General features: G+C 36.3%; 1 protein-coding gene across 5 annotated transcripts in view; it reads right to left on the bottom strand.

Annotated features, from left to right (window-relative positions):
* The window catches only part of Sanbr (SANT and BTB domain regulator of CSR), a 59,510-nt gene extending 39,116 nt beyond the window's left edge, over positions 1-20,394 (bottom strand). For 2 of the 5 annotated variants that reach the window (XM_071601608.1, XM_071601611.1), the window contains exons 1-2: positions 14,784-15,213; positions 4,572-4,730 (exon numbers count right to left, since the gene is read on the bottom strand). In XM_071601608.1, coding sequence (XP_071457709.1) covers positions 4,572-4,730; positions 14,784-14,855 — 231 coding nt within the window. In that variant the 5' untranslated portion in view covers positions 14,856-15,213. Of the gene's footprint in view, positions 1-4,571; positions 4,731-7,598; positions 7,734-8,669; positions 8,748-9,116; positions 9,191-14,783; positions 15,214-20,345 lie in introns of those variants that run through there. The other 3 variants (XM_071601609.1, XM_071601610.1, XM_027934441.2) reach the window with 3 other exon arrangements.
* Between the last annotated feature and the right edge of the window lie 440 nt (positions 20,395-20,834).

The following is a 20,834-nucleotide window of genomic DNA, read 5'->3' as shown; positions in this document are numbered from 1 at the left end:
CAATAGATTAGAAAATATCAAGAGTGCATTGAGCTAAGGCTAAGTAGTCCTTCATGAAAATGTTGTTTCTACGTGTTTACTAGGTCACAAATATAAAATGCCTTCCTTACTGTAAGTCTTCGTCAAACACTGTTAAAGCATCCATTTTTAAATCTCCATCAACATCAATGTGGATGGCAAATTAGATAGCAGATCAAGTAATCTGGGGGGTGCAAAAGGAGAAAAATGTATACTACATATATGTATGTATATATATATATATATATATATATATATATATATATATTAAATGAATAATATGCATTAGTAATTAGGAAAGTGCAAATCATTCATTTATTATACAAGTATTTAACAAGTACCCACAAGATATCAAAATATCAAGCATTACTTTAGGTAATGACTGTTTACATGGTTACTATTACTACAAAGAAATATCTATCCAAGGCTTAGTCCTTTGAAAAGTGAAGTTTTAAGAAAGACATTTGAAGTGCATGAATCTCATGAAAAGAGAAGGGGGAGACCAGCCAGTGGACAACTGGAAAAGAACTAGGGGAATGGAAGTGAGAAGGGAAAGGTGAGATACTGAGGGATAAAATTGACCAAAGTATATTTTGTGCATAAACAAATATGTAACAACAAATTCCATTATTATATATAATTATAATGTGCCAATTAACTTTTTAAAAGTCTTTTACAAAATCTTAAATTAAGTTGAATAAAATAATTAGTATGATAAGTGAGAAGCATAGAAAATATTTTTTGTGTGAAGACAAAAGTAGTAGAAATGTGCTGGGTATGGCAGCACATGCCTATAATCAATCCCAGAGGCTTGGGAGGCTGAGGCAAGAGGAGCACAAGTTTGAGGCCAGCCTCAGCAACTTAGTGAGACTCTGTCTTAAAATTAAAAAAAAGGGCTAATGTAGCTTAGTTGTAAATAATCCTGAATTCAATCCCTGGTTAAAAAACAAACAAACATAGAGATGAAATCAGGGCAAAGAAATAAAACAAATGCTATAACATCATTACAAAAATGTACAGGTACAAATGTACATGTACAGGATCAAAAGAGAAATTGTTTAACTAAATCCACTTTTCCTACAAAATGAGATTATTCTTTGCAACACAGAGAAAGTGGTAGGTAAACATTTTTCCCCCCAACTGCGATGAAGACCTTGTCTTTGTATATTTATTTTATTTTATTTTTTGGTAACTAAGCTTTTAAAACAGGGATTCTTTTGAAATCAAGTAAAGTTTACAGTCATATTGGAGATAGCATGAAGATTTATCTTATTTTCCATAATTTACAGTCATTAATAATACTTAAGTGAGAAATTTATGAATTCTTAATATTTGAAATTGATACATGACTGCATGAAAAAGCACATGAACTGTAAATAATTAATTATATTGTTAGATATTCTTTCATGTTTAAGAAAAACTATGGGGTATCTATAAACAAAAGAATGAGGTTGGACCTACTACTTCACATCTTATACAAAAATTAACTCAAAACAGATCAAAAGATAAATTAAAAAGCCAAAGCTATAAAATGCTTAGTTATAAACATTTATAAAACAGTTAAAAATATTTGTAACCTTGGATAAGGTAGTGTTTTCTTAGCCATGACACTAAAAGCAAAAGGAATAAATGCTACCTAAACTGGATTTTATTAGAATTAAAAACTTTTAATTCAAGAAAATGAAAAGACAATCCACAAAATAGGAGAAAAATATTTCCAAGTCATATATATGACAAGGGATTTGTAATACAGAATATATAAAAAACTCTTACTAGCAAAAATTAAAAATTTAAAACATGGCCAAAGGATTTAAACAGACATTTCTCTAAAGAAGATGTATAATTGGTTAATAAACACATGAAAAGATGCTCCACATCATTAGTAATCAGGAAAGTGCAAATCAAAACTGCAATGTTTCACTTCACACATGCTAAGATGGCTATAATCAAAGACAGATAATAAAATTGAAAAGATGTAGCGAAATTAGAAGTCTCATCTATTTTTGGTGGGAATGTAAAATAGTACAGCTACTTTGGAAAAACTAGATAAGATTATTTCAGCTAAGCTAAACACTTATCTAAAATTTTTAAAAATAATTTATACTTTCTCTACTTTCAAATCATCAACAAGTCATCTCTGAAATGGAAAAAAAATTATAATACAGGGAATTAATAAGAGAATGTTCAAGAAACTTAAAAATAATAGAATTTTCTTGTCTACCAAATATTAAAATAATACCAAAATTAAGTAAGTCAACATGAAAATGTAGTGGGTTATTAGATAAAGAGATCAATGGATTAGAATAATACTTGATATAGAAAGTGTAAGGATCAGGCAGACAGGTATTTTGATAGGAGAATATAACATAAATGACTTTCTAGTGGGCAATATGACAGTATTAACAAATGCCTTACAAATGCATGTGCCTTCTGATCCAGATATTCTGCTTTTGTGATAATCCCCAAGAAAATGAAACTAAGATATTTGTTATAGTGGTACCATAGTAGACAAAAATTAGAAAAAAATGCCCTAAATATCCAACAAAAGGAACTGATTTGCTGGGCTTGGTGATGCATGCCTATAATCCTAGGAGACCTGGAGGCTAAGGCAGGAGGATCTCAAGTTAGAGGCCAGCTTCAGCAACTCAGTAAGATTCTGTCTCAAAATAAAAAAAAATAAAAAGGGCTGGGAGGGAGGTTAAGTAGTAAAGCACTTCCCTAGCATGTGCAAGGGCCTGGGTTCAATTCCCAGTATCAGGTGGTGAGAGGGGGAAAAGGAGGGGTGAATGTTGGCTCAATAATTATGATATGGCTCAAACAAAAGCCATTAAATGTTACAGAATTCTATTATTGGCATATAAAGATATTTACAACATGATGTTTTTAAAAAAGCAAGTCCTGAAATAGTACATTTGTTGTATGCCCATTTTTAGAATTCATACAGGTACAGAAAAGAATTGGGAAGAAAATATATAGGTGTCAACCGCTTGATTTAGGTAAGGTCAGATTTTTCTGACTATAATTCTTATTTTTTGCATGTTGCTTTTGGTGTATGTATTCATTTTCCATTGTGGTGCTGAGGTTTGAACTCAAGAGTATGCTAGGCAACATTCTCAGTATAGCTGTGTATGTATTCTTTAATGATATGTTTCATTTAAAGTTATTAATGTTATTCTGATATATACTTAAATAAACATTTAAAATTTAGTAGTACTAAAAATACTGTGATTCACATTCAGTTGGATTTTAGTTAAAAAAATTTCTCAGTAAATTTAAAGATAGTGGGGCTGAGGTTGTGACTCAGTGGTAGAGTGCTTGCCTAGCATGCATGAGGCACTGGGTTCGATCCTCAGCACCACATAAATGTAAAATAAAGATATTGTGTCCACCTAAAATTAAAAAAAAAAAGAGTAAATATTATGGAGTGATAGAACTATTAATTTTCTCAGGTTTGATAATGATACTGTGATTATGTAATAATGTTCTTATTCTAAGGAGATGCAAGCCACGATCTATAGGGATGAAGTATCATGGTGTCTAAAACTTATAAGTCCTAGAAAAAAAATTATACAAAGAGATAAAGAAAATATCTAGAATTGCTGGACCTATTTAAAGGAAATCAGACTACTATACTATTCTTTAAACTCTTCTGTATGTTTGAAGGCATTTATAATAAAAAGTTGGAATAACAGATGAATTCAATAGTTTCTCCTGTTTTAAAACCTAATGTAAAAATCAAAAAGGTAATATATAAATTAGGAAGCAATGATATACATTAAAAAATAAATTCCCTCATGATTTCACAATTACCTAAATATAGCTGAGAGCAAGTTATCTCTGTGGGGACTGGTTTTCTCAGTTGTAACAGCATAGGTTGAAACTTCATTCATTCACTGATTTGACACCTATATTTTGAGTATATATGATGGGCCAGGCAGTTGAGTAATATGCTTTAAATTTATTGGAGAAAATTACTATCATTTCCACTTGTGTAATTCTAAGCATTCCTTGTACCAGCTAAAGTTCTGAGGTGTTTCTCAAACTAGTGTTCATGGTTGAATTATAGAAATATATGTGTTTCCTCTAAGAATTTTTCATTTTAAGTTTTGATTCTGAGGATAACTTTAATAAGATCATCTAGATTATCAGGATGATAGAATATTTTGAGGCCTATTTGCTTTTCTGTTTACAATTAAATTGTTACCAATAAATATTTCAATTGTCTATGGTCAAGGGGGGCATAGAAGAGATGCATCAGTGCCAAGTGAAGGTAAATAATGTCATGATGTATCACAAGACTTCCCAGTAGGTTAAAGAGAAAAGTTGAATTCAAACATATCAAGTGGGTTAATATATAATTTTTACAGTTTATATCCAGTCAGTCATATAAATACGTGCATACAGTGTTTATAAATGCATATGTATATATAAAATTTGAATTGCTTTCTCTTACTTATTGGTTGTTTCTTTAAACTGCTAGTTTTTTTTTTTTTTCTGATTATTTTTTTTTTTTTTTTTTTTACCCAGGAGATATCTGGGGGAATGTTATTTACCTCTTTGGGTGTTAATCCAGGTACAAGCCTTGCCACAGTTTCCCAGTTGATGGTCTGAGGGATTCCAATTAATGGATAAAGGATCATGTCCAATACCATTTGGTTGTTATTGTTCAGGAAATTGTTGTTTTCTGAATATCCACGACTCATCTTTTGGAACTAGGGATAAGGAGGACAAGCAGCTTTATTTATATCTGAAATTTCAATGTTTTCAGAAAATTATAAATTAGTTGTAATGCATTTCTAAAAATTATCTAGTTGGGTACAGCAGTGCACACCTGTAATCTCAGGTATTTAGGAGGCTGAGTCAAGAGGATCACAAATTTGGGGCCAGCCTGGGTAGCTTAGTGAGACTATCTCAAAATACAAAAATAAAAAGGGACTAGAGATGTAGCTTGGTGGTATAGCTCCCCTGGGTTCAATTCCTAGTACTACAAAACAAACAAACAAACAAAAAACCCCAAAACAAATTAAAAAACTGCTACTATATAAAGGAAAAATAAAATTTACTTAAAATAAACTCAGATTATTTAGCCCAAATCTCTTCAAATATAAAAGCATCTGAATATTATTATTTCATAAATGGATACATAGGATGAACAGATGGATAAATATTCAATAAATGCATAACAGAATATTAATGGTAGAATCTAGGTAATGGATTTATGAGTGTTTACTACAAAATTCTTTTAGCCTGCTGTATATTCAAAATTTTTCACAGTAAAATGCTGGGGGGGATGGGATATAATTTATTTTCCTTAAAAAAATCTGTTAAGTGTGCCTAATTTATACTTATTAGCAATCCATAGATGATATAACTAAACTGTGAAAAACCCAAAAACATAGCTTGTTAAAATTAAGAATTATAATTTCATTCTATTCCTAAGCAATATTCCCTTAGTTTTTCTATGACTGAATATCCATTCTACAAAAGATGAAGGTACAATGAAACTTAAAATTTAGGCTAAGCATTACAGTCATTGTGCCTTGTGATTATTACTTATAAAAATGGTAGAGGAATTATATCAACAACTATAATTATTTTTACATTTTGAAACAACTTTTCTTTGGAAAATTCTTCATCCTTCTTGTCTTCAGAAGCAAAGGCGACAATTGGACTGATAAGGTTCAATTCTTACACACAAACAGACACACTGCCACTTGTATAAGTGGCCAATAACCCCCTCAAACATACACTCCTGCAGAGTGGAGAATTCCCAGGGTTCCTACCCATTTCTCTTCCATCACAATCTCTACTTAACCCAGGAGACCTTTATCTAGTGCCTTATATCTAAATCAAGGGGGTCCAAGTTTTCAGACAATAATATCACCAAGTAAAAGGCTCTAGATGGCTTTCCACATGGATGTAATTCAACATACATTTAGTGGGTCCACCTCTGCCATGTATTAGATATAAAAGTCCCTTCTATAACCATGCCATGTGGTCCCAGTCTTCAAGGAGTTTATGCTTTGGTGAGGGATATTAGTAGAAGAGTACATTTTAAACATCATATTAATATTATTTTGTACAAGAATCAAAGCAGAGGGAAGCCATGGAACAGCAGAGGAGGAACACATTATGGCTGTTATCTACTATGTATCCACCAGGAGCCATGGAACTGTGTTAAGTCTTTTGCATGTTATTTCAATAAATCCTCATCCCTATAAGGCAGGTTCTTTCCAATTTTAAAAGATTAGGAAATAAGCTCAAAGTTTAGTGACTTGTATAAGGTCAAAGAGCTAGTAACACACACACCAAGGATTCAACCTTAGGTAAAACTGACTCTCAAATCCATGTTCTTTCCAGTCTATATTAGAGGGGAGGCACTGAGATGGGAATGATGGTGTTTAGGGTAAGGAGATACAGATGCTAATTCATTACGAAGCTAATTATGTTTAATTAAACAACTTTGAAAGCTTTTGCTTGTGAGGTAATGGGGAAAAAGGCTGTTGGCTTGGAAACTAAAAAAGTTACCCATTCAAATCTAAACATTTTAGGAGACTTTTTATGTTAATGTGTCTCTGAGGCACTTATTTTATTCAAACATTTACTAAGGAGAGGGGCTCAGTGGTGCATGCTTGAAATCCCAGTAACTTGGGAGAGGCTGAGACAGGGGAATTGCAAGTTTGAAATCTCAAACTTGCAATTTGAGACCTCAAAATTAAAAATAATGGGGCTGGGGATATAGCTCAGTTGGTAGAGTGCTTGCTTTGCATGCACAGACCCTGGGTTCGATCCCCAGTACTACACACACACACACACACACACAAAATAAATAAATAAATAAATAAATAAATAAAAATAAAAAAGAGCTGTGGATGTAATTCAGGGATAAAATGCCCCTTGGTTATACCCAGTTTTAAAACAACAAAAACAACCAATAAATAAAACAATAAAATAAAAATATTACTAAGCCCCCACTATGTGCCAGGCACTGTATATGAACTTGGATCATGAATTTACAGATGAAAATAATGACAAAGGTCTATGGCTACTCATATATATGGTTTTGGATTCTAGGTTGAAAACACAATCTCTGAATATTAGCTGTTTCTATGGGAAAATATTTCAGTATAAGAAGTACAAAGCAAAGCTTCCACTGACAGACCAAAACAGTGGAAAAAGCAGTGTACACAAGAGTCTGAAGCTCTGGATTGAGTTCTAGAGTCAATGGTATGTTATTGACTCTTATTGAACTGCAGTTGTAAAATTAGGTGATGAAAACACCTCCAACAGTGAAGAGATTCAAAGGGATTGTTTTGTGAAAGTACTTTGAAGTTAAAGCACATCACAAATGAGATGCAGCATGCAATAACAGCAACTACTTCCTAAGACTGTGTTCACAGGTATTGGATTATAGTAAGCTTACAATGTAACTATGACTAGTACTACATAACTATTAAATAAGACACTGGTATAAGATATGAGGTGGCAGGCATCATAGCTATCCTATATGTATTTACATGGACATTAAAAAAGAAACACATAAAGAAAAATATTAATCTTCCTACCAACCAGAGATGTACCTTATTGAAGGGCCAGTATAATGTAGTGATTAGGAGTGTAGATTCTGGAGTTAGATTGTCCAAGTTTGCATCCTGGATCTACAACTTAAGGTATTATCTGGTTCAGATAATTTCTGTGCCTTAATTTCCACATCTCTAAAACAAAGAAAATAATAGTAGCTAGTTCACATACACTTTTGATGAAAAGTACTACCTGACACACAGTGAGGACTATGTTTGTAGGAGTAGCATTACCATTTCTGAGATTTTTGGATTAAACAGATTCATAAAGATTAATATGATGGATAAAAGGAAAGATAGTAATATCCTAATGAAGTAAAATTGAGTGAGTTGTAGATGTTAATCCAGCTTTACCACTCCTAGTAGTGCAACCTGGAGCTTCAATTGTCTCACTTATATGAAAAAAAATAGCTACCTTTAGGATTATTGTGAGAATTAAATAACATTATGAAGCACCAGCACATCTTCTGGCATACAAATTGTGCGAAGTAATTTACTGCTATCATTATATCCCTCCTTCCTACTTTGGCCATTATTGGCATAAAAATTTCCCACGAATTAGTTTAATAACTGAGTGTGACAATAAAAGTCAAATTACCCTACTACTAAATCCACTCCCATTCATAAAATATCAAAATTTTAAAACATTTAAAGTAAAACATTATTTGCCAAAAATCAAAATTCTATTATTGAATAGTTCACACTTGTTAAAGGACGGTCCCCCTATCCCCTCCCTCATTCTCATATCTTGGTTTATGTATACATATTAGATTCAATCTACCACATACAGGACCATGACAAGTATCTATTTTTTTTTTCTTTCTTTTTTTCAAATAGAAAAGGTTCTTGTAGACAAGAGAATTTTCCCCGCAAGGCAGAGACAGGATGGTAAGAGAGTGCCCAGTGGGGCAGGTCCGAGGCCTTTGGTGTAACAGGGGCAGTAACCCTGGACCAGAGAGAAGCCTGGAGCCGGATTTCCTGACCCCTGACCAAGGGAGTTGGCCTTGATCCAGAGGGAGAAAGTAAAATCACATCCCACACCCAGGCTGAGTGGGTCAAAGCCCTTCAAACCTCGGCCCGCAGGCTCCCAGCGCGGCGAGTCCTCGGGGCACCCCCTAGGACCCTCGAGGTTCGGCTCCACCCGGTGTGGGCGCAGTCTCGGGAGCGGGGTGGGTGAGGAGCAGACAAAGGCGCCGGGCAGCGGGGCGAGGCGGGGACAGATGCGGGACAGAAGCTGGGACTCCCTCAGCTGGTGCGCGGGCGGGACCCGCTGCAGGGAAGAGAGCAGGCGGGTGGCGGGAGTCTGGTCGGCTGGCTGCGCGGGGCGCGGAGGGCTGCGCGTGAGGGCGTTCGGGTGCGTTTGGGAGAGCGGGACTCCGGCCCAGCTCACCCCACCGGGGTGGGGACAGCGACGGTACCCGCTGGCGGCGAGCGGTACCGCCCTTCGCCCTACTTCCTGCTCTCGGCGGGCGCCCGAGCCCTCGGGCGTCTAGCTCACCTCCACAGGCCGCGGCTCACCTGCAGTGGCTGGCGCCGCCCGCGCTCGCGCCAAGAGACCCCCACGACCCAGCCCGCAACCCGGGCCGCGTCGCCCTCACGCACCGGCCCTGGCTGCTCACAGGCGGCAGCCTGGCACCAGCGCCGAGGGGCGGGGGAGCGCTGGGCCCGAAGCTGCCCGGCCAATCGTGGGCCAGCGCCGCAGTGGCGGAGCCAATGAGCGACGAGCTCCTGCGAGGCTGGAGGCCGCGGGACGCGCGGCGGCCCCCCTCCCTGCATTTAGCTCCCTGACTTGTCGCAGTGCAGCGTCCCCACCCTCCCAGCGTCTTGTCTCTTAGCAACCAGGTCCTCGTAGGTGATCAAAATTGAGTCTAGAAGAAAAGGGGATATGTGGAAGATAAAGGAACTGGAATTAAAGAATGAGTGAAATGGTTCACGGTACCGGTCATTGTGGTATATCTGCTTAGGTAACCGGACACTAAGGGTGTCTTGCGTGTAGCATTGTCTGTATCAGAAGGCATCACTTAAGGAATTTAAATAGTTCTGAATTATAAATTCGGTTTTCATACATTAATAGATTTGGCAAGGCTGTGTTAACTGTGGTAAATACCACGACTGGGAATCTAGTAAAATGTACAAGGCTCAATATTGTAGGGAAAATGCAATTAGAATGTGTTTATTCTGTGAAGCCAAATTGTTAGATCAGAAAAGACGGAAAAAGTAAAGCCTTGGGCTGGGGATGTGGCTCAAGTGGTAGTGCGCTCGCCTGGCATGCTTGGGGCACTGGGTTTGATCCTCAATACCACGTAAAAATAAAATAGAGGTATTGTGTCCACCTAAAACTAAAAAATAAATATTAAAAAAGTAAAACCTTATCCAAATGAATATTGTAATAAAACTTGATGATTAAACAGAGATTAAGTGGTTCACTGTACAGAATGTCACTTTTCTTAAAATTGTATCACTGGTGACTTGAAATCTATTATTGGTGCTGGGGATTGAACCCAGGGCCTTGTGCATGTGAGGCAAGCACTCTACAAACTGAGCTATATCTCCAGCCCTTTTACTATTATTTTTTTGTTCCACAAATACATTAAAGTTAGATGAAGTTAGGTTAGATAAATGCTTACAGAGAAACTACCTGCTATCTGCTTCCTTTTTTCTTCCACACAGGTTGATACTCAGTTGTGAGGGTGGTAAACCGTCTTAAACCATGAGAACAAGAACAATCCATAATGGATTATAGATACATGTATTGGAGAAAATGTCACCTGTGTTAATTTGAAAGGCCAATTAACAATCTTATAGCTCTAAGGGAAGTGGTTCAGAGAAAGAATGTATGTTGGCTATCACTTTTTGCAAAAGCAAGATTCAACCAAGAGATGTCAATTAAGAACCAGTTTGCAAACAGATTGAAGAAAATAGAACTATTCTGCTGGAACCCTTGTTGTCCGTGCACATACTACTTAGAGTCTCCAGTGGTCAGTTTGGATACTTAGTATCTCAAGCATTTTCTCATCACTCATCTTTTCTAGGACAACACATATTTACAGACCAACAGAGCTAGAAAGGATCCTTGAGAGATCAACTTCAATCTTTTCAATTTAAAGCTTAAATGTGGATAAAGGTAAGTGGTTTACCCAAGGTCAAATGTCTAACTCATCAGATTCAGTTACATTGGCCAAGGGAGAATTTTTGGCATTTGTACAGATATTTCTTCTTGACCCTTTAATGCAGAATGGGCAATTTCATCTAAGGCTTCCACCCAATTCACCTTCCTCATCAAGTGTAATTTTTTTATGCATTAGATCATTTATGCCTCTATTGATTTTAGTACAATCCAAGTTGTTTAAATAAGGAGACCCCCAGCACAGTGTCTGAAACACAATAAAAGGTTATTTCTTTCAAATTATGGTAGAGGTGGGTGGTCCAGGATTGGTAGGGCTGGTTTGTCATCTTTGACATATAGTTATGTCAGCATCTAAATGGTTAAGGAACTCTTACTTCTACTTCCACTGCAGAGAAGGAATGCAGGGACAGGGCAAGAGAAATACACACCCCAGTACTTTTAAAAAATATATTTTGACTGATAAAAATTATGTATATTAATGGTATACAACATACTGTTTTCAAATATATATCCATTGTAGAATGGCAAAAATCAAGTTATTGTATACAGTCTCACATATTTATTTGTGCATTATTATTTATATAATTATTTTGGTGAACACTTAAAATCTACTCTTAGTAATTTTTAAGTGTATAATACATTGTTATTAATTATAGTTACCATGTTATTCAATACCTAATTGAAATTTTGTATCCTTTGATTAACATCTCTACAGTGCCAACACCACTCCAAGCCCCTGGTAACTATCATTTTACTCTTTACGTTTGGCTTTAGATTTCACTTATAAGTGAGATCATGCAGTATGTGTCTTTCTGTGCTTGTATATTAATATTTCACTTGGCATAAGGTCCTCCAGGTTCATCCACGTTGTCACAAATTATAGGACTTTCTTCTTTTTTAAAGACTGTACAATTTTCCATTTTTGAATCCATACCATATTTTCTTTATGCATTCATCCATTGATGAACACGGGGTTGGAGACATCTCTTTGACATTGTTTTCATTTCCTTGGAATTATATACAGTAGAGGGATTGCTGGATTGTATGATAGCTCTATTTTTAATATTTTGAGGAACCTCCATAAACTCCCATAACAGCTATACTAATTTCAGTCCCACCAATAGTATGCAAGGAAAATTTTTTCTCTACATCCTTGCCAACAGTTGTCACCTTTGCTTTATTTATTTATTTTTTATGCTATCCATTCTAATAGGTGTGAGACAGTATCTCAATGCAACTTTTTTTTTTTTTTTTTTGTAGCAGGGATTGAACCCAGAGGTGCTTCACTATTGAGCTATGCCCCCACCTCTTATTTTTTGAGACTGGGTCTTTCTAAGTTACTGAGAGTAACCTCGAGTTTGCAATGCTCTTGCCTTAGACTCCTGAGTAGCTGGGATTATGCCTTGTGCCTTTGATTTTCATTTCCCTAATAATTAGATGTTGGGCATTTTTCATATATTTACTTGTTACATGATACAATCCAGAAGTCACATCCATCATCACTTTCTCCTACATCCCATTGGAACTTAACTTTGAAAGAGGTGGCTAGAAAATATAAACTCTTTCTAGCCAACTAAAATGTGGGAATTCTACTTATAAAGTACGGAGTGTGAATATTGGTGGTCAATTAGTTTCTACACCAATAACTCCACCTCAGGGATAAGCTACACGGACATCTATTATTGACTCCATTAAAACAAATTATTTTTAAAACATTTTTAACCATGGTAAAGTGTAAAACTGAAAAGGAACTCCATTTGTACTGAAAAAAAGCCCAGAATGTTTATGAGTAAAAGGCAATAAAAATAATGCAAATGGCTTTGGGACTCCAACAAGAACAAGCATTGCTGAGAACAAGACTTTATTTTTTTCTCCATACAAGGCAAAAGTTTGCACAAAACCAAAATTAATGTGAGAAGGTAAACAAAAGGTATTTACATATTCCTTTCATCTGCTTCAAAGTCTCTAAAAATTAAAAAGTGCGTGTTGGGGGCCATGTTCATTTCTCATGTATTTCTGATGGTTATATCTGAGTAGAGAGCTTTCTTAACTACCAGAAAATGGAGGTCCCTATTTATAATACCCACTTGAGATTCCAAGTGTTGAGACTACAAGTCCTACATGGCATCATCACACATGTGTGCCCAACATTGCAGAATCCTGATTGCTTATTGCTTAACAGTATTTTCCCCTTTGTTTTTTTAAATATTTATTTTTTAGTTGTAGTTGGACACAACACCTTTATTTCACTTATTTATTTTTATGTGGTGCTGAGGATCGAACCCAGGGTCTCATGCGTGCAGGGCAAGCACTCTACCGCTGAGCCACAACCCCAGTCCCTCCCCCGTGGTCTTTTAATACCTGTACTGGAAAACAGAGAGAATATCCCATTCTTCTAATAGAGTAGTACTCAAGAATATTCCTGTTCCTAAAATATATTTTTTTTTCACTTGATCTCATTAGCAGGATTGCTTAGTGTCTGATTCAAAATCACATATTGATAACATGGAAATTAACAAATGGCTATTAACAGCAAGAGTTAATACATACCAAGTCCTTACTATATGTCAGGTGCTCTGCTAAGTGCATGAAACAGAATCCTTTAGTCCTCTCAACAACTCCATGAAGTAGTTACGATTTTTATAGATGAGGAAATTTTGTAGATAAGGAAAGTGAGATTCGGAGGTTAAGTTCTCTTAGAAAGCTAACTAGCAATTTGACAGAGCTGGAACTTAAACATAAGGCTTGACCCTTTTAAAAATTTTGATCAGAAATGATATATTCTGCCCTTAAAAATGCACAGATTCCTCTAACTGGTGTCCACAATAATTTTTATTAGTTCGGTAGGCATCTTACTTAATCTTCTCATCTTCCAATCCTAGAAATGTATGAAAGAACTTGATCCATTTTCAACTTATAGAATATTAGTAAGCTTCAAATGGAAAATGTGTTAACCATTCATATTAAGATATTCATTTTTTTTTTTGTATTTTATTTACAGACAGGGTTTCACTAAGGTACTTAGTGCCTTGCTTTTTTGCTGAGACTGGCTTTAAACTTATGATCTTCCTATCTCAGCCTCCTGAGCTGCTGGGATTACAGACGTGCGTCACCATACCCGGTGCCATTTTGGTTGTTTTTTAAGTTTGCATTTTAACATACAAATGGAAAAACATATTTAATAATTTAATACAGTGGTTGAAAAGTTGATTTTTTCCAATTAATTATGAGTTTGGTTGCTGAAAATCACTGCACATGGTTTACAAAGAGTTTCAAAGAATGTTATTATTGATTACAAAATACACTCAAAACTATACATTATAAATGTATCTTTCCTCTCATAAGCCAGAAAGCACTTAGTTATTTTCTAGATCTTAAAGCAGAAGTTTTCAAATACTCATTTCAATTTAGGGCCCTGCGAAGATCTGTGGCAAAATGAGAAAAATAAGTGAAATTGTTATGTTGCTGATTTATTAAGTTTGCTAACACTTTTTTTCCCCAAAATGATACCTTTTCTACTTTTTAGTATTGATATCCTTCATTCCTTTTTTCTCCTCATATCCCCTTGAGAATATATTTCCTAATTTCAAACTAAGGATTAGTTTTTAGAAAATAAATACCTTTAATAGTTAAAAAACCCAGTCATCCCAAAGAAACAAACCCATCACATATCATTAATTTCTCAAAAGGTTAAATTGTAATAATTGGTTATTAGAGTATGGAAATTGGAGTTCTGGGAGAGGACTATATGTGAGACTCTCCTGGTTATCAAGACAGGCCTTGGCTAAGATTCACACATTCAAGCACTGTTGATCTCCAAGGAAGTGGGGGAGAAGGCAATAACTAATCAAAACTGATGAGCTGAAAAACTAGGCAGAAGGGAGGAATGTGGGTTCCTTGTGGGTAGACAGCCTTATAAGTAGCCTAGCTGTCAGGATATAAAGCTTTAGGCCAGTAAATAAAGTGGGAGAAGGTGATCCTGGTTTCTTACTCTTATGTAAGATCTTTAAGGGAGGTCTAACATGGTTCCATAATGGTGATACTCCCACAGTACTTACCAGCATGGGCAGAAGCAAATCTTCTGTGGAGTCAAGACTTCCCCAGTATTGGCCTGTAGAATTCATATACATTAGCAAGCAAAGAACTACTAAATATCACTATATATGTGAAGAGGCCAGACACTGAGAGTCAGACAAAACAACAAACATTTTACTCCCAAGGATTGCAGATAATGGAATTCTTAGAGACATAACATAGTGTGCTTAAATAAAGGCCACAATAAATTAACAGGAATGAACAGCAGATTAAAAGATGAATTCTAGCTGGGTGTAGTGGCACACACTTGTTTGTAATCCTACTGGCTTGGGAAGATGAGGCAAGAGGATTATGAGTTCAAAGCCAGCCTCAGCAAAAGCCAGGTGCTAAGCAACTCAGTGAGACCCTGTTTCTAAATAAAATACGAAATAGGGCTGGGGATGTGGTTCAGTGGTTGAGTGCCCCTGAGTTCAATCCCCGGTACCCGCCCCCCTACCAAAAAAAAAAAAAAAAAAAAAGACAAATTCTAGATAAAACATAATTGTTGAGATATAATTTTTAAAATTTAAAATATAAGTATTAAAATGTAATTATGGAAACTTAAACCTCAGTGAATGAATTAAATGATAAATTAGACACAGCTGAGTGAATAGCTGAGTAATACATAATATACATTAAATAAGTATTCAGATTAGAGCACAGAGACAAAGAGATGGAAATTAAGAAAAGGGAAGACAAAGTGAGGTCTAATATAGGTCTAATTTTAAGTTCCCAAAAGAACACACAGAATGAATATAATAGTTGTGAATTTCCTGACTAGATTAGAAAGATGAATCTAAAAATCCACAGATCCTAGAAGCAAATGCATTAGAAACAGAATAGATAAGATGAAATTGATAGGAGGCAAAGTATCAATTCTAATTATTCCATCTAAAAGGCATGCTTTCAAATTCACAATAGGTTACTGAACCAGCCTAGGTGTCCTGTCAACAGATGAATGGATAAAGAAAATATGGTAAATAGATACAATGGAGTTTTACTCAGCTAAAAAGAAGAATGAAGTTATGTCACTTGCAGGAAAATGGATGGAACTGGAAAAAACACATTAAGTGAAACAAGCCAGTCTCAGAAAGTCCAGTCATTATGTTTTATCTGTGGAAGCTAGAGAGAAAAAAGGAAAAACAAAACAAAACAACCCCTCCTCAAAAAAAGGGGAGGAGGATGGATTTCATAAAAATAGAAGGCAAATCAGCAAAGTAGAAGAATAGGGTTAGTGGGAGGGAGAAGAGGAGGAAAAGGTGAGGTACTGGGGGAATGAAATTGACCAAGTTATGTATGTTATGTGCAGGTATGAATATATCAAAATGAACCCTGTTATAATGTATAATTATAATGTGCCAATAAAAAATTAAAAATAAAGGGAATATTCCCTATATGACTTGCCTTTTTCCCCTGGGGCTTATTTTCCAACTGAAGCCTACCTATTGGCTTTAAACTAAAACTTCTTCAGTGTGCTGGATTATGAAAAAAAATATACATATGTTTAAATGACTTAAAATTTAAATGATCAAGGACATACTGTATGATTTTTTTAACAAATTAATCTCAACTTCTTAAATCTACTAATAGTGCAAATGACAAAACATGACACTCGTGCATTAGTTATGAATGTCTAGGGAACTGGTGCATACTATAGCTTGTAGTTGTGAAGTAAAGGTATTACTTTATATCATACCAATGTCATTTATCGTTGTTAGTTGTAATTTCATAATGACATCCATATATTCTTTTCAGAATGAAATCTTTTGGTACTAATGACAGTATTAGGAGGCAAAACAATATATGCTACAAAGGGGGAAAAAGGATGAAAATATAATGCAGAGAGAGAAGAAAAAAAGGTATAGTTTAAAACAGGGTGACATGAAGAAATCACTGACATGATTCTTAACCAATGACTAGAAAGGTGCAGAAGAAAGCTATAAGGGTGTCTGGCAGAAGAGTGTTCCAGATCTAGGAAAACATCTGTGAAGGTCCTCAGTTGGAAATACGCCTAAAATACTCAAGTAATAGTAAGGAAGTTTGATACCTGGGAAGAGAGTGGTAGTTTGAGTAGAATGGGATAAGATGGTCTGACATAAAACTGAAAGAACTGAAGTTTTACTGAATCAAATAGGAAGCCACTTGAAGACTGAGAACTGTCTCCTGGATTGCAGTGTGGTGGTCACTGATAACCTCAAGAAGAGTGACTTTTTTTTCGTGATGGCAAAATATTTTGCTGAGTCAAATGGAAACCAGAGGATTATTGTGATCTGATTTAGATCAAAAAGAAAAAACAGACCCTGATTATTCTGTGTTATTTTTTGTTTTCTTTTTGTTACTGGGGATTGAACCCAGGGATGCTTAACCACTGAGCCACATCCCCATCTTTTTTATTTTGAGACAGGGTCTTGCTAAGTTGTTTAGGCTGGCTTTGAACTTGTAATCCTCCTGCCTCAGCCTCCGGAGTCACTGGGATTATAGGTGTGTGCCATTGTGTCCAACTCTCTGCTCTTGTCTTGACAACAGATTGTAGGTTTGGTGAAGTAAGGGCAGAAGCAGAGAGATAAGTCAGAAGCCTATTACAATAGTCTAGGTGAGCAATGATGTGGCTTGCACTGGGGAAGAGGTAGTAGAGATGATGAGGAGTGGTCAAAGGCATTTCTTGATATATACAGAGGATACATGACAAAGAGAAATGATTCCAAAGTCTCTGGCATGAACAAGTAAAAATAAAGATACAGTTGCCATTTACTGATACAGGATGAGAGGAAGGAACAGGTTTTGAAGGGAAAGTCAGGAAGAATTAGTTTTAGGCATATCAAGTGTGAATGCCAAGCAGAGATAGTGAACTGGCAGGTGACTTATATGATGATTCTGGAGTTCAGATAAAGGATTGGAACTGGATATAAAAATTTTGCAATTAAGAACATATGGTATTCTAAGTCATTAGATTGGATGAGATAATCAATCAAATGCAAGGACTAAACCCTGGGGCCCTCCAACATTTAAGAGTGGAGAGATGAAGAGGAACCAGAAATGAAGACTAAAAATAAGAGGTCAACAAAATTTCAGGGAAACAGGGCTGGGGTTGTGGCTCAGTGGTAGAGTGCATGCCTAGCACATGTGAGATGCTGGGTTGGATAGTCAGCACCACATAAAAATAAATAAATAAATTAAAGATATTGTGACCGACTACAACTAAAAAATAAAAAATAAAAAATTCAGGGAAACCAGGAGAATGTGATCCTCTGAAAAAATAATTTCAAGGAAGAAGGAATAAAATAAGTCAAATAGAATGAAGACAGAACTTCCATTGGATTGCAGTGCAGTGGTCACTGGTTACCTCAAGAGTTATCCATTCTTTCCATTGGTGAGGGCAAAAACCTGCTGAAGTAAGTTCAGGACAGAAGAGAGGGAGTGCATTCTGCAGCACAGTGACAACTCTCTCAAGGGTATATGGCTATCGAAAACCAGTTTCACCTTTATCTCCTTTCTCCTCAAAAATCTCCCCTAAAATTACAATAAAAAATGAGAGTTATTAAATAACAAGGATAAAGAATGAAAATGAAGACAATAAAATATGAGAGTTTTGTGGGGCTGGGATTTTGGTTCAGAGATAGAGCACTTCCCTACCATGCATGAGGCAACGGGGTCAATCCTCAGCACCACATAGAGGTAGAATAAGGATATTGTGTCCACCTATAACTAAAAAATAAATATTAAAAAAAAGAAACTTTTAGAAGTCAGAAAGCAAATGGTGGGAGATAATTAATTTAGAAGAACAGATGAAATCACATTTAAGAGTGATTTTAACAACTAAGACCACATCAGGTACCATTCTTTACAGCCGTGTAAATATGTAGAAACTTGGCAAATGAAAAAATAAAAACAGGGCAATTTCAATGCAAGGAAAACCAGAATGCTTTATAATAAATGAACAAGAGAGGGACGAAACAGTATTTACATGATCACAATGAAACACTTTTACTAACTTGAAAGTTGAAATAATGTATTAGGAAGATGAGATAAGAGGATGTGGGGTGGTAGTCTAATGTAGTCAAGGTCTTCCTGTAGGGGAGTGTGTTGACTGATAATATCTAAAATTGATAAATCAAGAAATAGCAGAATAAGGATATTATTTAGAATAAGGTAAATACTAAAGAATGGGTAAAAAGAAACAAAAAAAATTTTAAAAGCTGGGGAATCTAGATCAGTGGTAGAGTGCTTGCCAAGCACATACTGGGCTCTTGCTTTAATACTCAGTACTGAAAAAAAAGTATGATGTTATGGTTTAGATATGTTTTAGGTGTTCTCCAAAAGCTCATGTGTGAGACATATATAAGAAAGTTTAAAGGCAAAATGATTGGGTTATGAAAGCCTTAGTCTAAACAGTGCATTAGTCCTCTAGTAGTGATTAACTGGGTGGTAACTGTAGGCAGGTAGGATGTGGCTGGAAGAGGTATGTCATGGGGGATGAGCCTTTGGGGTACATATTTTGTTCTTGGTGAGTGGAAATTTCTCTCTGCTTCCTGGTGCCACATCCCCAGCTGCTTTCCTCTGCCACACTCTTCTGCCATGAATGTTCTGCCTCACTTTAGGCCCTGAGGAATGGAGTCAGTTATCTGTGGACTAAGAACTCTAAACGGTGAGTGCCAAATAAACATTTCCTCTGTGACATTGTTCTTATCAGTTCCTTTGTTCACAAAATAAAAAAAAATTAGTACTAGGAGTGGGGCTGTTGCTGTGACTAACCTAACCATGTGATTTAGAAGCTTTGTGGAATTTTTGGAAGGAATTTTGGAAAGTTTAGTGATGCAACCTGGAAAAGCACTAGAATGTTATAAGTAAAACTTAATGGTGGAGTTCAGAAGATAAGAATGCTAATAGGACTATGGACAGTAAAGACTGGGCTTATGAGGTTTCAGAAGATAAGGAGGGCTCTATTAGAAATTGCACTAGAGGTCATTCATATTATGTTCTGGCTAATTAGTTGTCTATACTTTCCTATGGCCTGAGACTTTCTGTGAAGCCAAATTTAAAGACTTTCTGTGAAGCCAAATTCTGTAGATGCCTGAATCTGGCAGAGGAAATTTCAAGGCAGCACAACATTCAGATGGTGGCATGGATATTGCTGGCAACTTTTATCTAAATTTATTGTGATTATTAGAGGCAGAAAGCAGAGCAAAAAGATTTGAGCTGGGCATGGTGGTGTATATCTGTAACCCCAGTAGCTCCGGAGGCTGAGGCAGGAGGATTGCGAGTTCAAAGTTAGTCTCAGCAACTTAGGGAGACCCTGTCTCTAAATAAAATATTTAAAAAAAACGCTGGGGATGTGGCTTAGTGGATAAGAGTCCCTGGTACCAAAACAAACAAAACCTTGCAGTTTGGCCAGAAAACTGTAACACTGGGGCTAAGGAAGTTGTGGTTGTTAAGACATTATAGCCACTAAAGAAACATTAGATACTTTACCAAGAAACAATAGGAAAAATGGTCTTAAGATACCTCAGGAGGGGCTGGGGATGTGGCTCAAGCGGTAGCACACTCACCTGGCATGCGTGCGGCCCGGGTTCGATCCTCAGCACCACATACAAAGATATTGTGTCCGCCGAAAACTAAAAAATAAAATATTAAAATTCTCTCTCTCTCTCTTTAAAAAAAAAGATATCTCAGGAATTGGCAGGCTCAAGCTTGTAACACTACAAACTCCTTTGAGAAGAGATCAGGGAAGCACCTGGCTTGCAAAGGAGGACCTAGGAATTGGTTCACTATGTTTAGCCACCTAGGTACTTAGAAACTGTAGCAGTCATGGTTCCTTGGGGCTTGCTACTGCTGGAGATGGTGGCAGACCTTGGAGTCAACCACATTCTGCAGGACTGCAGGATGCTGGAGATAGGGAGTCATAGAGGTTCCCACCAAGATTTCAAAGGAAGGCCTTAGAGGCCAGGCCAAGTGCAGCAGGGTACTAGTCCCTGCAGGCTGCCCTAAGAGGGTGATGCATGAATATATGAGACGGAAGCCAAAGTTGCAACGGAGAC

This window comes from Marmota flaviventris, chromosome 14 (genome assembly GCF_047511675.1).
Source record: "Marmota flaviventris isolate mMarFla1 chromosome 14, mMarFla1.hap1, whole genome shotgun sequence".
Taxonomy (NCBI): Eukaryota; Metazoa; Chordata; class Mammalia; order Rodentia; family Sciuridae; genus Marmota; species Marmota flaviventris.
Note: the sequence above shows the minus strand (reverse complement) of the source record. Positions and strands in the feature narration are given on the sequence as shown.